General features: G+C 34.0%; 1 protein-coding gene across 1 annotated transcript in view; it reads left to right on the forward strand.

Moving 5' to 3' along the window:
• Positions 1 to 15,512, forward strand: part of KCNH8 (potassium voltage-gated channel subfamily H member 8) — a 192,288-nt gene extending 176,776 nt beyond the window's left edge. The window contains exons 13-15 of the mRNA XM_040550428.1: positions 10,555 to 10,858; positions 14,174 to 14,280; positions 15,397 to 15,512. Of these exons, the coding sequence (XP_040406362.1) occupies positions 10,555 to 10,858; positions 14,174 to 14,280; positions 15,397 to 15,512 (527 nt within the window). The remainder of the gene's footprint in view (positions 1 to 10,554; positions 10,859 to 14,173; positions 14,281 to 15,396) is intronic.
• The last annotated feature ends 2,855 nt before the right edge of the window (positions 15,513 to 18,367 follow it).

Here is an 18,367-nt window from a genome sequence, read left to right on the forward strand (position 1 = left end):
TTGTTGATGTACATGATGTGTGGTGCCTTTGAGCCATCAGCTCAATCAGGGCCCCTCAAGACAGTGAGATGGTTATCTCATTATCATGTTTCTAATATATCCTTCACTATGGTACATCACCCAAAAATAAAGTAATAAAGGAACATGTAATTCAAAAAGGATGGGCTGGTATGCCTTTTTTCTTTCAGGCTTTGTGGGCTTCTTATTTTCTTTGCTAGTATCCTTACCTGAAGGTGTTTTTTGTTTGTTTGTTTTTGTTTGTTTGTTTGTTTTTGTTTTGTTTTGTTTTTTTTTTTCCTGGTATATTTCAGGCTCCCTTTCATAGCCTTCAGTCATTCTAATATTTTCAAAAATGACAGCATACAGCCACCTATACTCTTCATTTTTGTCTCTCTGATATTCTTCTGATCTGTGATGGTGTTCTAGTTAGTAAATTCATCTTACAACTTATTCATGCAATTCATCATCTTTTCTATTATTTAATTTTTTCATTACTTCTTGCATTTTTTATAAATCTTCAACTTTAAGCCTGAAACAAATAGAGGATGGGCTGTAAGGATGAATCCTGCAAGATGTTGAAGAGACTGAAGGGGAAGAGAGAAAAATAATCCATTTAGTTTTGTCTGGGACTACATTACATATATGTGAGCCATCTCAAAATGTCAAGCCTTTTGGCTTTCTCTTACTCCCGTGAATGGGCTAAGAGAAAGAAATTATGATAATTATTTATACATTATTTATAACAATACAATTAAATGCATGTATATAATTAATTTTTCATAATTGCATATTTCTAGACAAATACAAACAATTTTCATTGTAATTAGATTTTAAATTTAAATGAGGGGAAAAACTACGTCTAATTTTATCTTTTGAGTCATTTTGAACACTCTCCGTTCTCATTCATTTCACTTCCTGGGATTATTGCATTCTGCATCAGATTATAAAGCTTAACCAGAGGTTTACATGTTGAAAAAAAAAAAATCCACGCTAGAAAAGCAGCTTATTGATGTTTTTAGACAGTGGTATGAAGCGAGTATAAAACAGTGTCAAACAGAGTTTTAGCCAGGAAATGCTCCTGTCTTTCAAAGAGTATTGATTTGGAAGTTAACCATATTTCTATTTTAGTTACAAAGCCATGCTAGATGACAACACTTTTTCTAATATGCTTCACTATGCCTTAAGACAATATGATAACGCTAACTTTTATAATTTTTCTGCATGGTATTTCTACATGGGAAAAAATGGGGAAAAGCAATCTTAATGTGTCTTATATCTTACACTGGTATGATTTTATTTGGTTGGTTGGTTTGCTTTGAGTTTGTTTGTTTGTTTGCTTTTTTCCCATAGTTGCTTTTATTTTACATTGATCTAGCAACAACCAGAAAATAGCCTCAAATTCTGAAGGATTCTTAAAGTAACTAACCTATCTTTTCATAATTTAGTTAAGACTAATTTATGAAGGAAAGGAAAATACTGCAATTTTTTTTTTTCTATAAGAACGTGTCCTGAAGGTGCAGACTACGTGGAGATATAATGAGCATGACAGGAAGGCTTGTATGGAAAAGATCCTATAAGACAGAAATGTGTGAAATTAAATATGATCTAGTCTTTGAGCAAACTGTATATAATCAGTGCAACTTATGTGTCAGGTAGGCATTCTTATGGAGACAAGCACCCATTCTCAATTTTATTCAGTTGGTAGCATTTTTAGTGTAAATTTTAAAGATCATAGATTTGTATAATAGATGAAGGAAGGAACCTCTGAAGATCAGCTACACACACTGCTCTGCTCAAAGATATGAAAAGAGACAAAAATGAAAAAGCAATCATTTATGTACAAATGTGATCTAAAATTTTACTGTTATAAAAATAAATATTGGATTATTTTTTTTAATCTATACTTTCACTTAGTAAAACCAGAGCTACAGAAACTACCTACACAAGTGTAACTAGAGTCCTGTTGAAAGTGCAGCTCCTACCTGAATCATATAGATCCATATAGATCATTTTTAATGACTACACTAAGAAATATATAACTACAGTATATGCATATATACAGTATAGTATACACAGTGCAGTACTGCCTGTATAGTAAGTATTCAGGGGTGGGCTCCATTGGTGATCATGCTGGGGGATTAGGAAAAGAGTAGAAATAAATTTAGCAGAAAACAAAGGTTTATTTTACAGTTTATTTATTTTATATTACAACTATATGTTGGACGTTCCCTGTGTCCATTGCTATTTCATACCTTCTCAGGTAAGCCTATTCTGTGAATGGATCTGAAAACTCATCTGAAATGTTTTATTTTCAAATGAGCAATTGACATATTTTCCTCGTTTTTGTGGACTGATGAATGACATGTAGGAGATGATAGTTGAGTATTGACTTTTTTTTTTTTTGTAGTCTGTTGTGTCCTGTGGTATTTCTATGAAAAGCATTAATTTATTGCATGCAGTAATCTGAGCAAGAACTGCATTAACATCTTAAGGTGATACTGTTCTTTTGGAGATACTACTGTATGTAGAAAATTAAGGTTACCTCCATACTACATAAAAGACAGATTTATGAACTATTTAAAAGTCTCAGTCCCAGTAGGAACACTACAACCCAGCAGAATACCAATCTAAACCCTAAGCAGAATTTATGGATGTAGATTTTGATTACTAGGTTCTATGTTTGATCTAAATAGCAAAGCTTATTGATTACTTAAGTGTTATCACTTATAGAATGACAACAAATACATAGGGTAAAAGGGAATGAGTGAATCCTTTTGGTTGCAAAGTACTGTGCTATTAATTAGTCAGCTTTGGTTTTGGTCACTGGCTGTTTCTTCTGCCCTGTCTGAAATCATATCTATGTTAACTCTAGAATTGTTTCTAGGCTTATTTTACAGATCTGTATAGATTTATAGTCTTCACATTTATAGTTGCAGAGATTATGCAATCCATTAGAAATAGTAAAGACATAGATGGATCCTTTTCTTGGGAAGCTTTGGCTTTGGAACCTTTCTGCAGAGCCTTATACTATGAAACTACTATTTTGTAGATGGTGCCAGAAATAGTATTGGAATTGATCTTATTTTCAGGCCAAACACCTTTTTAATCAAATTTCTGCTGGATTTTGTTTTGTTCTCCTGAGCTGTCCTTTTTCCCCTGTGGGTTGTGACTGCATGAAGCAGTCAGCTAAGTGGGCTTAAGGCTGAAGCCCAGACTCTTATTCTTGTTTCCAGGCTATTTATTGTGAAATTTACAGGCAGAATGACTAGTTTATATGGCAGAAAGCTAGCATTGGCAAGAATGTGAGGAGTCTAATGGGTATATAGGACCAGTGGAGATGCACTGAAAATCACTGGAGTCTTGAAAGACCACAGACATCAGTTTTTGGTGTTGGACAGGAACGTAATGAGATTCAGGGTTAATAAAATTTCCACAAAGCTGTTCAGACGTCCTTATGTTTTTCTTTTCAACACACTCATAAAGATAGATAGACCAAATAAGTTTTTGCTCAGAAAAAATAAATTGAATAAAATTAAATAAACAAATATATCCTAACCTGAAGATACAAATTGTTTTAATGGGTTTGATATTGTCACGATTAGATAACTAGCAATCCTGTACAATGTGAAGAAGTGTGTTAAATCATGTTTTTCCAACAGTTAAAGATTTTACATAGCCATTCTCCAGAGCTCCCCTTAACACAGAACAGAGAAAGAAAGGCTGTAATGTTCAGCAAATCTACAGAACTCAGGTATTAAGTCACTTACCCTACTTTTCCTTTTGTTTTTTTTTTTCTTTGAAAACTGAAGTTGTTTTTTGTTGTTTTTTTTGTTTGTTTCTTTGTTTGTTTTTTGTTTTTTACTTCTTCAATGTCTACGTTATCTTAGTTTCTAAGCTATTTAGAAATTCATAATTAATAAAGCTGCCAAGAGTTCTAAAACACTACACACTCTTTTCTGTATTATGGGTCCATATGAAACACAAATTGCATCTCAGGGGAAGGAAATTATGGTCGCTCTCTTACTTAACAAATTTATATACTTGGACTTCTGCTGATTTCATTATATGCCGGGACATGACTTCTTGCCCTTTTAAACCTTCTGGGAGAATTGACTAGAGGTTAACGTACTCAACAAACAACCTTCCAAAAAGTTAAATATTCATTATTAAGGAGAAAAGTTTCTGAGGATGAAAAAAAAAGAAAAGGTTTTAAAATAAGTAAAAAGATTATACCTGTCCCTACCTTACTCTTTGTAAGGTTGACCCTGAAAGCCAGACAACTCTGAGCTTTCTTAAAAGCTCTCCCCAGATATGTTGCTGTCCTCAACACTCATCCCACTGATCTGGGCTGCCAAAACAGCTGGGCAGCTTTGCGGGTGTTTGGAAATAGGCAGTTGGTAGGTTAAAAAAAAATTGTTAGGAGAATATTTTCAAGATCCACTGTATTGTCTTCATCTTTGGTTTTTAAGAGCCTGCCTGAAGTTAGATACACTTGTTTTTATAAGTAGTATGAAGTTTTATTTAAACATAAAAATAACATTGGGAACTTAGAATCAACACTTTCACAATTTCTACAACCTGACCTTGAGTCTAATCAGATAGATCCATAGAACCAGTCCTGCAAACATTTATGAGTCTGTCTGGACTCTTCAAGTTGAATGAGGCTAGGCATATACCTGACTATTTTAAAGAAGAGGAAGATTTTTGAGTTTTATTGCTCTGAAAGATGTTAGCATTCATTGTAATTTCTATTGATATTATGTAAATCTTTACATGCATGTAATCTAGCAGTAGGAATATTGAAAATTTTTCTCCACTGTATCTTTTGTCTGCAGTAATCTGTAAGCTTTTCCAGAAGTGCAGACTGCCAGAACAATGTACAAGCAGTGCCAGGTCTATTGTCCATTTTAACAGTTCTTCCTTTTGTCTTCGTCTGGCCTTATTAACAGTCTCTTCCTGATTTTGTTGTGTGAATTTTTGTTGTTGTGGTGGTGGTGGTGGTGTTTTTGTTTTGTTTGTTTAAATTAGCACATGGTTTGCTATGAAAGACGTGTATCAGAGCAGAGTGGGATACTACTTTCTTATCCCTGTTTTGGGGAGGGGGGAGAGGGAGGTATGAATATAGAAGTAAAAAATGACAAATTATACCAACCACATTTACTGTCTACTCAATTCTTGATTTGGGGCAGGAGATAAAGAGGTTACTTTTTGTGTCAGTGACTGATTTTATATTTTGAACAAGAAACAGAGTAGATCCTGCCAATCAAAGTATCTTTAAATATTTTTGCTAGTGACTGAAGTGAAATTAACCTCCAAGTTTTAAAGAAATATATGAAAATTAGAATTCTAACAAATTCTGCTAAACATAGAAAGCTCATGTGAGAAATTTGAATGCAATTAAGTATGCTTTTTCAAAAAAAAGACTTATCAAAAGCTAACCGTTAACAGTCTGTTATTAAAATCTTGGGCTAGCTTCACAGGCTATTATAATTTGTTCAAAATATATGAATGATTTAGGATAAGGACTTAACAGAAGACTGAGGAGCTCATAGCAATTCACAGTATTTGGTCACATAGAATAAAGTAATGTTGGCAGATCTGTTGTTCAACTTTTGCTTTTAATTCAGTATACATTCTGTGCTGTAAGTAGGATCAGAGAATGCTGAAAACATCTGCTTCCACAAAAATATGTCATCTTTATCTTTCCATTAAGCAAGGAAAAGAGATAAGAAGGAATCTGAGAAAAATACAGGAAAAATCTGATGAAGTAACTCTAGAAACTATTATTAAAAAGGGAGATAGGGGGGAGTGTTAAGTTTCACAGTAAATGTGGATATAAAAACATCATATTTAACCTAAGAGATTCTTTAAGAGACACTAACTCTTGTGATTTAAAGGATTTGTGATAGTTCATTGAAAAATTTCCTGATTGTGGAGAACTGAGGCCTGAACACATGTGAGGCATTAGGCTTTTCAGTGGTATGTTAATCCCTTATTATGTATTTGTATCTTTTCCATTGCCATACAGTAAGTTTCCAAGGAATAGAACATATGGCATTTGTTCTACCCCTCCACCCCCCATATTGTCAGTGCTTCTAAATGTGTTTGTGTTTGTGTTTGTTTTCTTCTGCTTCCAAATGCTGACTAAGAACATTAGTATTCTAGTTCAATTTCAAATCCTTTCCTGAAAATGTATTTTATCCTTTTGACCCCTCGGATACAAAGCATTATTCAAATGGTTTAGGACTCAAGTCTTGCAAGCAAATCAGTAAAATTACATTTCTATTTTGTTCCTCCTTCTCATGAAGGCAATAAGAATCAAGGCAGTAAAGCTGATAATACTCTTTTGAGCAACCAAAATACAAAATTACTTACCTGGACATTTAATACATTAGACCAAATTTAGCCGCATCTCTATATTTCTGGTTTTAAGGCTTTATAATTTGAATTCATCTTGAATTGTTGTATAGCTAACGACTTGGTTTGATTACATCTCCCCATAAAGATTCTTCTATTAAAGACTACTGTCTCTTGACCCTGGAAAAACCTTTAGATCACTGGCTTTTGACAGCAAACCACTAGTGTTTGCAGCTGTGAAAATGCTCTTTTTCTGCTTATAATAAGCAATTATAAAGACTACTAAATCTTTAAGCTGTCTATATTAACATATTAAACAAGTACAAGTCCATAGATTTCAGACTATGTACATGGAAGAATTTGTTACGATTCTGCTTGTGGTGCATGATCTATTATAGTTTTATCTTTTGAAATTAACTTTAATAACTGGTTTTGCAAGACACCAGAGCTGAAATTAAAAATTGAATAAGACCCTTAGAGTATTTCACACAGCTCATGTTAACATTGAACATCGGTCTTTTTTTTTTTTTTCCTTGCACATAATAGGAAAAATGCTTGTATTTTATTTCAGCTGCCTTTACTCTTTAACAGTTTCAGTTCTTCGTAAAAGATAAGAATATGACCTATTTTTCATCCTCTTTCTTTTTACATTAAATAATAATAATAATAATAATAATAAGCATTTTAAACAAGGTACACCTAAACAAGGTACACAAGTGCGTTACCCTAAAGAAAAAGTTTTAACAGACAATTCCTCATAATTATTTACTCTACAATGTATTTACAGATATAAAGCTATGTGAATGGTGAAGTCTTTCAATTTACTGCCTTTTACTGCCTGCTGTTTTTTTTTTGTTTGTTTGTTTTCTATGTTCTTCTGATGATCTTCACTTTTTCTCTTACAGAACAATATTTTTGCAGGAAGGGAAAGAGAAGGGAATTACTGGTAGAGTTTTAAAAGCCTAACTCTCAAGGATTGTGCCTGGTCACAGTTAAATTAGTTTCATCAACTTTCAACTACTAGGATGTAAAGTCCAGGAGCCTATTTTTACTTGCACATGATATGATGCACAAGCAATAAATGTGGTTGTAGTGTATTAATACAGTGCTGGAGCTGAAAGCCCAGATGAAAGACCCCAGCAGGTCTGTTTGAACACCAGCAGAACACCAGGAGTCAGCCATATAGTAATTTCTTTGTGTCTATTTCCAAGTCACAAAATCAGAATTAACAGTTCTGCTCAGAAGAAAAAAAAGAAAAGTCAAGTTAGGAGAGATCTTCACCCACATTACAAAGTACAAATGAAAAGTCCCTTCTAAACTCTTGAGAAGGCAAATTCATACTTTCTGAGATCTTTTTTGTTAAGCTGCTAATATTTGGGATTGGCTAGGAGTTTTAATTAAGGCTGCTATTTAACATTCATACTGCACCTGTGCCTAGATGCCAAACAAACCGAGGCCCCAAAGTTCTGGGTAGAATTGTAAATTAATCCACGTGAACATATGTGCAAAGTGGGCCATTAGTACTTCCTAAGTCTGATTTTTTTATATATATTTTTTTAACTTTAACGTATTAATACCCTTCCAGTTTACTGTTCTCATGAATCTTGAAGGAAACGATCTTTCTTCAATTGGTATAGATTACAGTGCAGGTTGGGAGATGGCAGTATCTGAGGTCTGCTTCTCAGCTAATATCAAGTAGCACTTTTTCTAACTCAGGAAGAGCACAGCAGTTATTTTATTTACATAGCCTAGTTATTGCAGTTTTTCTGTTTGGCAGTTATTAGAGTGTTATTGCTAAATTTATTGATACACCTGCTACTGACTTGGCAGTTGAGGAGTAGGATTTCTGCTTACGCAAAATTAAATATGTAGTCATATGCTATACCATTACAAACGCCTTCACTTTTACGAGCAATTGCAGAGATTTTTTTTCAAAAACTGTACCTAACATCTGTGTATTTGGGAAGCCCCAATGTCTTCAAGAAAAGCTTAGCCTCTTCGACTTCTTTGGAGAAAAATAAACCTATGCTCTCAATTTAAAATTGATGAGTGTTAAACATTTTTTTATATCAACATACAAGGCTTATGAAAGCTGAAAATCTATTCTAAAAATTCTGCTTGGTGAACTACAATATGCCTATAAATATCACATGCAGTCTTAGTGACTTGCCTATGATCGAATTGTGGACATCTAAATAAAAAACAGGACATTTGTATCCCACAGTATTAGGCAGTTCCTGCAGAGATTATGGGTAGTAGTTAATTAAAATTGCATGAATATTTATTTATTTATTTATTTGGTTGGTTTCATTCTTCTTCCTATCCAATAAGATAAAATTGCATGGCTTTGAACAGCTGTTAAGCATGTATATCCCCTGGGATTATATTGGTCCTTCTTGCTTCAGTCCCATTACTGACTGAAAAATATCCAAAGTAGAGATTCTAGATCCTAGTAGAGTAGTAGGTTCTTATGTGACATTTTGATCATCTAGATGGATGCACTAGGCTGGCATAGGAGCTAAAACTACAAAAACGTAGGGGCAAAGTAGAGCACTGTTCCTGCATGGGATTCCATCAGAGTAGCACTGAACCTTACCAGGCATATGCTTACCTACCCATATTCATTCACAGGTTTGGAGCTTTAACACAACTTTTTATTAAAGAAAAATGTTATTTCTGGCAGGTAATATTTATACACACACACACACACACACATATATATAAATAAAACCTATTTTCTGACAATATCTTTTTCTGAGAAGTGTCATTTGTTCATTGTTACGTTTATTTCAATACATCTTTTACCATGAGATTCTTTTCTTGTATCAACATAAATATTTTGGTTAAGATGTTTGTATGCTCTTGGAAGCCAATACTTTGCAGATACATATATTTGTTACGTGTTTTGGTTTGTTTCAGGTAATATCAAAATTATCAAACAGGTCTACGCTATCTCAGGTATGTTGCTCACATTTTAAATCTGCAAAGCTTGACTTAGAAACATGCACACGGTTACGGCCAGATCAAAGTTGGAAAAACTCCGAGTGACTTCATTGGTTTCAGAATGAGTCTTTAAATAGCATCCTGCAGATAGTTGTGCCACTGTCCATTTTATGATTGATTATGATCTTTTCTTCCAGGTGCTGAGCTAGGATATCATACTATAGCATGCACATTTTAAATACATTGTTCCGCAAGCCAAAGTCTTGAATATGGATAATACTCATTCTCTGTAGAGTATAGGCTACATGACAGCCAGGTCCTGTGTAATTTGATCTTTATATCAGCCTTCAGATGACTATTATGGTTGACAAAAAAAGCTGTTATTATATTTTAATATAGACAAGTCTTTTGATGTTTTAAATTTGTACCTTTTCATACCTCTCAGACTGAAAGTGTTTAATTCACTATTTGCCAATGGATACTAAAAGAAAAACTTTCACTCGATGGAAGTGAGTATTACACAGCAAAATTACACCTTTGCTGTAAAATATTTAGGTAGATACTGATAGGAGCTTAGAACATTTAGATAAATTCCCCAAGCCTGCATTTTTTAATTGTCTTGGGTCAAACACCAAGCATCCACAGAGCAATTTTTTATTTTATTTTTTTTATAAAGGTAGCTATGCTTTTTGTTGACTCAGTTCTGAAGCTGACGTTGTCACACTACTCATGCATTAATGTGATTTTGTATAAACTGAGAAATTTGCCTACTGTCCCAGCAGATGTTTCAGTCATAATGACTAAGGATGCAGAGGATATCTGGGCTTCAACTGAACTGTTATAAATGCTATTTACACATTCCAAATGGCTCCATACAAAAATGTGGAATGGAATTATCAGCCTCAGTTCTTTCCCTTGGTACACCAGGGGTCTGACAGTAACATTCAGAAGAAAGTACACCTCAGTAAAGCAAGATTAATCTACTCAAGTATATATGTGCCACATGGCTTGTAAGACCTAGTCATGTGATCTTTCTTGGTACTAAGACATACTGCATTGAGTTCACTGTCTATGGCACTAGAGAGCCTTGCTAATGCATTTATCTTTTTCACGTACATATGTATAGCCATAGTTGAAGAGAGAAGCATTCCTGCAACATCAGATTCTGAATTTGACCTTAGTACTTTTATCTGCTTTTTTAGACGGAGCTCAAGGGAAACGGAAATATAAAGAAAAGACTCCCTTCAATTGTAGAAGATGAAGAAGATGATGATGAAGGAGAAGAAGAGAGCATCACCCTTTCACCAATCCATACAAGAAGCACAACTTGCTCTCAACAGAAGAAGGCTGGAAGCAATAAAAACCACCTGGGGAGGAACTTGAAGCAGTTGGCCTCAGGAACAGTGCCCTTCCATTCACCCATTCGTGCTTGCAGTTCAAACCCCTCAAGAACCAAACATGAAACTGAGCTCCATTACTATTCCAAAAGGAAGGAGAAAAACCTTAAGTTACACCTTTCAGCACTGAATGCTGGTGGCCCACTAGACCTGAGCCCAAGGTAATAGTTAGGAATGGTTATTTTCTTCCATATCACATAACTTCTATTAGAAATATAATGACTGTAACAATTAAAAAAAAAGTCAAAAAAAAAAAACCCTTTGATATTCAATATGTTAATACTTTTTCAATACGTCCATAGTTTGTTCATCCCACAGAGAAGGAATAGTCCTCTCATTGTAGAAACTATTGAACACTTTAGGACTTCTTTGCAAGATAAAGAATTTCTGTGAGCAAAAATGGAAAGTACTGAGCAATTATAAAAATGACTATTTGAATAGTCTAGTTTTATAGTATCATTTTGTCCATTTATAATAATCTTTATTCCCACAGTAACACTGTGAAGCATACTCAGTCCATCAGAGATATAGTAATTTAGGAAGCAAGTTGATGATAAGGCGGCACAGCTGTGCAAATACAAAAATTACTGGAGTAGAGAACTATAATGGGAAACTATTGCCTAGCAATTTTAGAAAATATTTAGAGTTTTTTACAGTAGATAAAGAAAACCTGACAATACAAGTTATGTGCAAAGTAAACATGGATTTGAGAAAATCTGATTTGCCATGAATTCTGACATAAAGTCATATAATGCTTTTTGTGGTATTAAGCGTATAATTTAAAAAAAATACTTATATGTTATTTGTAAGGTGATTTATTTTTTCTTAGTTCTGAATTCTTGCAATATAATCATTAATCGTTAAAAATCAAGAGTTTTAGGCTCTTTTCATTACCAAAATCAAAATCACTTTTCTGACATATGAGGAAAAACAGGAGGTGATTATTCAGTTCAAGTTTCGGTTTTTATAAGTTTAAGTATTTTACATGTTCAAGAACTTCCTTTATTCATGACAGGCAGAATGGTATTTTCACCAACTTTCCTTTGTAGACATGAAAGAACCATAGCTTGACCAATATTTATTTATTTTTAAGACACCTGTCCATACAGATGCAATAAAAAGTTATACATTTAGGAGTATATAACAATCTTTTCCCCTCATCATATATTTGATGAATATAATAACATTTCAAATAGGAGAAGTATACAAACTGATTTCCCTGTATTTGCCAATACAAGGAAAAATAATACGAAAAAATAGCTTCTACATGAGCAAAACTGAAATGCATAACAGATATTTTCTCATTTCTTCTTTGGATCTCATGTGAGTCTGGTTCAGGTCAGCTATCACAGACAGTTATTTGCATAACAAATGGTAATTTTGGGGAAAGACACCTTTATTATTTTCTGCTGAACTGCAATTTTGCTCCTTGTTGTTCTGAACATATGCATCCAGACATTGGCACTCCAGGCTGTAAGAGCAAATGTGAAACAAGTGTTGTTACATGTGTTATTATTTATTATTTCAATTCACAATTTATAACTCCAGAATAATCCTAATAGGCTAGAAAATTGTCACATGATGTATGTGGTTTGCAGACTTTTTCAGCTAAAGACTTTCATGTTATTTCCCCAAATTGGTTTATATTATTAGAACATTGAAACTGACTGGTTAAAAGCACTTTAAAGAGAGCTTCAAATATTTTTTAGCAAATATGAAAGAGAAAATAAGATCTTTTAATTAAGATCCTCACTTTTATTTGTTGTTGTACAGTGGTGTAAGGGTGTAAGATACTGTTTTGATCTGAAATGTCCAGTCAATGTAGTGGGGAGGTTAGTAACCTCACTTTTTCAAAAGAAAATGTACTTTGTCTTAAACTTTTTCTGTGCATGTTCCCTAGAGCAAGCCAACAAGAATTTCTCAGTCACTTCAGGTTTGTTTCTTTGACAGTATAATGAGGGCAGTAGACAAAACATACAGAGACTGGTTAAAACGTTGAAATAGTCCTGGACAGAAGAAATAGAAGTCAGAATCATAACTTCCAGGATACAGTCTTAATCTTCCCAACCCCTTTTTGCATTCTGCATCTGAAGTAGAGCATCAAAAGGAAGAAAGCCTAGAATGCCTGGGAGGAAGAATTTATGCATTTGAATCTCCTCAAATCCATATTGGCAACAGTACTCTGGCCCTGACCAACTAGATAGAAGAGGTCACATATTAGTCTTTTCTGACTTTTTAGTTTCTAGGAGTTGAGATATCTGTCTTCAGGAGAAAATTCAGGACTGTAATAGCTAATTCTCAAAGGGGAGAGAGTTTTGAGCCCATGTGTTTTCTATTCACTAGATTGTTACTCCACATTCCAGTTGCTTGTTTATGAATAAGCATCTTTCTCACTACATTTTTACTGAGGCTTGTCTTGTAGCACTCCAGAACTAGCTATTTTTGCTAATATATTTTCCTTTAAGTCTGTATCATTAAACACTTTAAAGAATACAGCAGCTACAAATTCCAAGTCACGCCTGTTTAGTTTTTCCCGTGTGCTTTGAAGGCAGTTGAAATGTTAGCATTTGATATAATTAGAAATCTCTGCAAAAGGGATATTAGTGTTTAAAGTTTACTTTTTGAAGCAGTGAGGCCAGATGACATTAAATAGGTATTATAGCAAATTCCAAAGTAATCATTCAGGTTTTCAGCTGCAGGTAACGGTATAGTCCAGAATAGCCAAGGCACCACATTTGAGCCTCATCTTTTCCCAGAGGCTGATTAAGATTAGAGTGCAATTTAATAAAATTCAGCTGGCATCATGAACACTAAAGCATGACACAAAGCCCTAAGCCCATGTGAAGAAACAGAAGGACAAGGATATATATATATATAAATATATATATTAGAATATATGTATAGTATGTATACAGAACTATTCAATTTACATAGGTCTTTCATCTGTGATATATTGAATCTGTGATGTATTTGATTTGTATTTATCATACCTTCGGCTGTGTTTTACAGAGATGTCATAAATATTGTTCAGGCTTAGGCTCTGCCTAATTAAGCCTAATATAAGAGCGTGTTACATGCTAGGAGATTTAGACTTGATGAGAGCATAGAGAATCATCTTTAGTCTGTGTTGAAGAAGATTACGGATTACTGTATATATGGAAATTGAACTATATTCAATAAAAGCTTTGTTAGGACCTGTTATATATACTGCAAAAGTCACAACCATTTTGAAATTTCAATTAGTAATATTTGACCTCACGTTCCCTCTTCTAATAGAAAAGGTAATCTATAGTGACTCACAAGATGTTGTAAGTGTAAAGCAATATTTTTTAGATTTCTCTAAATTTAATATCATGTAAATTTCACTATTGCTTTAAGATGTGCCTTTTATGAGTAATTTTCACAATATATCTATGAATGTGATGTCTATGAAACGGTTTAGGAAGCTGTTCCCTTAACTCTGTTTTTTCTTAAAGAATTGTTGACGGGATTGAAGATGGAAACCACAATGAGGAGAGCCAAACCTTTGACTTCAGCTGTGATCAGCTCCGGCAGGACTCCAGGGTATCTCCAACAATTGGAGGTGAATGTTGCTTGGGAAATCACTCTTCAGAGAAAAGAGTTTTCATAACTGCTTTTTGTACCCCTTTGTTTCTTTGATTATCAGAAGGAAAAGTCCTTACAAGCAGCATAAATTGATCTAACATGTATCTGTACTTTCAGTACTATTTCAGTACCACACTGAACAATGTGGAAAAATACAACAGGGTCCCTAAGGACAGTTGTTTTCCTACTAACGGTCACCATAAAACAGCTTGCAAGAAGTAATATATTTTCATGAATTATATTTTCACTATCATAGGATCAGCCAGGAGCCTATGCTCTGAAATTTTTGGACATGGAAGGTACTAAACACATGGACAAAATTTGATAACAAAACATTTTAATAACAATTTTTTAAAAACATCAAAAAATGCAATATGCAAACTTGTCTAAATTTTTGTTAAAAGGATACTTACAGAGGCAAAGGAGTGTGGAAGTACTTAGTGTTTCAGAAGTAGGCATAGTGAAACCTTGAATAGCAAAGGGTTTTAGGCAGCCTTATATGACTTACACTCTGAAAAGTTTGACAATATAGCATCACAAGGAATGCAACAGGTCAGCAAGAAAAAAAAAAAAAAGAGGAACTGTGGGGACACCAGTGGACTAATGCTGAAGTGACAAAACTAGTGCTGCTCAGATTGTTTCCAACATTTTCCTTCTGTAAGTAAATGTTCTTCATGTACTTGAGTAAACACTCTTCATGTAGTTATACACTTTTTGCATGGAGGCCACAAGGACATTTTTTGTCCCTCTTGAAGCCAAACAAAAAACTAATAGTAGCTTACTTCTATCTATAATCTCTAGACTATTAACATGTCATACCATTGGCACCAGGGTTGTCAATTTCAGTCCTTTCAGATTGAAGAGATCACTTTCCTAATTCACACTTTCCTTACACATTATAAAGTGAACATTAAATACAAGATTTTATTTTCATTTGATCCGAGTGCAAACTAGATTTTAATTTAAAGCAATATACAAGTACAAGATTACCATTGGTGACTATAGTCACCAATGGTAAGAAGTTACTGTAAGAAGTTACTAAAAGAAGTTACTATACTTCTCTCATTTTACATGCATTTAAATTATTTTTCAGAGGCTGAAATTGGTGCTGCAGTGCTTGTTATCAAAGTAGAAGAGACCAAACAACAGATCAGCAGGCTTAATAATGAGGTAATGGGCTTCTGTGGAAGTTGGAGCTTATTACAATAATTCAAGACATGCTGAAGAAAACTCAGCAAATGTGGGAATATGATAAGTGTGCAATATAGGAGTTTGAAAAATTGGATGGGGTTCCTAAATTTAGGGCAGCTAAATTTTAGCTCTTCCAGTGGTTAATTTCCAATTTAAAGATCTATAAATATAAATATATAAATAAATATAATAAATATAATATATATAAAATAAATATATTTTTATATATATATATAATAAATATATAATATATAAATAATTATATAAATATATAAAGCTATGCTGGAGCTAAAATCAAAGTGAGGTTTAGTATAACTAGATTTTGAATTTTCTTGGGATTTCTTCTCTTCTACATGTGCTTTTGTTTCTCTCTTTCCTTTCAGTCTTTCCTCAAGCACCTTATTCCAACTTTTCTTTTTGGGGAGTAACGCTATGCTTTTGGAGAATTTCCTTGAAAGAAATGAAATCCAGTCATTTTCAAATCACTTTACCTGAATCTAGTTAGAAATAGACAGAAGTACTTCCATTCATGCTCAAGAATGGACCTGTAGGACCTGAGGAATATAGGGCCAGTATTGCTCAGTTGTGCTTTCTATTCATCCCTCCAAAGAGTTTCAAACATAATCTACTATAAATCTGACACTAAAGAGATGTTCTCTGTCTAAACTCTTTATTTCCAGCCACTGCAATACTTCAGTTAACAAGACGAAAGCTTCAGACTTTAACTGCACAGTTGTATTGTAAGACTAAAATCTGTTCACAATATACTCTGTCTTTCAATATATAAAGATATTAGAGACAATTTCTTAAGAGCCCACTAGAGGAAACATTTAAATATATACTTTTTAAAGTCAAACCATACAGCTTTGTTTCTTTTTCCTAATCTTTTTTGTTACCAGAAATATCAAATTTTATTTTATTTTCCTTTCCATCTTGTGTAGGCTTAATCTAATTATTCTTTATTTCCATATATGAAGTATTGGGCTTGTAAACGTCTTTTATCCTGGGTCAAGTTAACTTGGTAAGATAATTTACATGTACTGAGCTAAGAGTACAGGCACAGCTAGTTAGTTATGATGTATACATCAACTTGGTTGTACGTCAAACTGTTGAGTTCAGAACAAAGTGCCATGCCCCATTCACTGCAGATTTTTTACAAAGCTTGATCAAAGAACTTAAAGAGCATAAGGAGTGATTCTAAACTGGTATGGATTTAGATGTCACAGGTAACATCCTGGGGGCAAATCCCATAGAGACAGACAGTTATCCTCCAAGTCATCCCATAGATCAAAATATACATTGAAAAACTGCATCACTAGAAGACTGCTTAATTGCGTATTCTACATGGATTATATTCATGTACTCAAACATGCCCCACATAGAGTGCACCTGAACTGACAGTACTGAGTGACTTGGCCCTTACCCAAATAAGCCCACAACTAGCTTTGCTGGAATATACTAGTTGTTCTTTTTTTTTTTTTTTTTTTTTTTTTGTGTGTGTGTGTGTTGTGTTGTTGTTTCAACAGAAAGTATGAACAGCACCTGTAGACCTTATGCTTCTTTTTTTTTTTCCATCAGTTGGTGGTGATCATTAATGGAAGAATATGACCAATGTAGCAGCAGACTCTTTGCAGTAGTCAAAATACAGGCAGAGTTTGAAATTGAGCTTCTTTGTAAAATACACAGACTCCTTCTAAAAAGGAAAATATTGAAAAAGCAGGTCACAAGTAGCCAACAGCAGCAAACATTTTCCAGTGGAATTAATTACATTTTCCAGTGGAAATCAGAAGTCAATCAACAAATGCAAAAATTCCTGCTTTCATGAAGGGCAATTGTATTAAAACAGTTCACTAGCTAGCTTAAAAACATTTCAGCTGTTTGTTGGGAGAACAAAAAATGTATCTTCCCGTTCAGACTTTCGAGACAGTCTCTTGTTAGCAGAGCTGCCCCACAAACAATCTATAAAAGAAGGCAAACCCAGCTCCACATCCATTGGAACCATGGCAACATTTTAGGTGTATAATATTCACTACATAATGCAAGAGAAAATTCTTTTACCTAAGAATGGGGCTAACAGAAGACTGAGACTTGATTTCACTCCTCGGAGTTTGTTACATATTATCTTTAGGACCAACACATACAAATTTCCTTGAAGAAGGACAGGCGCCAAAATCAGCTGCTTGGTGTTGAGAAGAGACTTCCACATGCTCCAAATTCCTATTCTGTAGCTCCACAGATTAGCTGCCTAGCCATTTACCCAGCTTCTTCATTCCCTAACCTAACCTCACTTCTCATTTTGAGCCTGATTGAGAACTAAGCTGATAAAAAGGACTTTCTATCTGGTTCAGCACTGTAAAGTGAACTGGAATAGGACTACTAGACTTCCCTATTACAATTCCCTAATAGAAAACTCCTACTTGCCTGTGGAAACTGTTCCACTTAGTCTAAATAAACATTGAATAAAAAAGATACAACTTCAATCATAGTTCAATATGCGGCAGGTGAGAGAGTTTAGGTTCAGATTCTTGCTCCTGTAGAAATTCAGTTGTTTAAGCAACAGTTTCAAAATAATTGACTGAACACACAACAGAATGGTACACTTTCTTACTTGGAGAAAGCTCGATTCAAAAACCTACTCCAGATTATGCAGATTGAGAGTTTAGGAATAAGTCTTCTGCTGGACAAGCATGCATCCTTCCTTTGCGGAGATGTGTACACCCAACCTGGTCTTTCCAATGCATTTCTCTGCAAAGTCTATGTGTATCTAAACACTCGCCATTTCCCTGATACAATCATATTTAAACATGGAATTAAACTAAAGAACCCAGGAGTAAAAATAGGAAAATTAAATATTTTCAGATATACAGTTGGCC

This window comes from Cygnus olor, chromosome 2, assembly GCF_009769625.2.
Source record: "Cygnus olor isolate bCygOlo1 chromosome 2, bCygOlo1.pri.v2, whole genome shotgun sequence".
Taxonomy (NCBI): Eukaryota; Metazoa; Chordata; class Aves; order Anseriformes; family Anatidae; genus Cygnus; species Cygnus olor.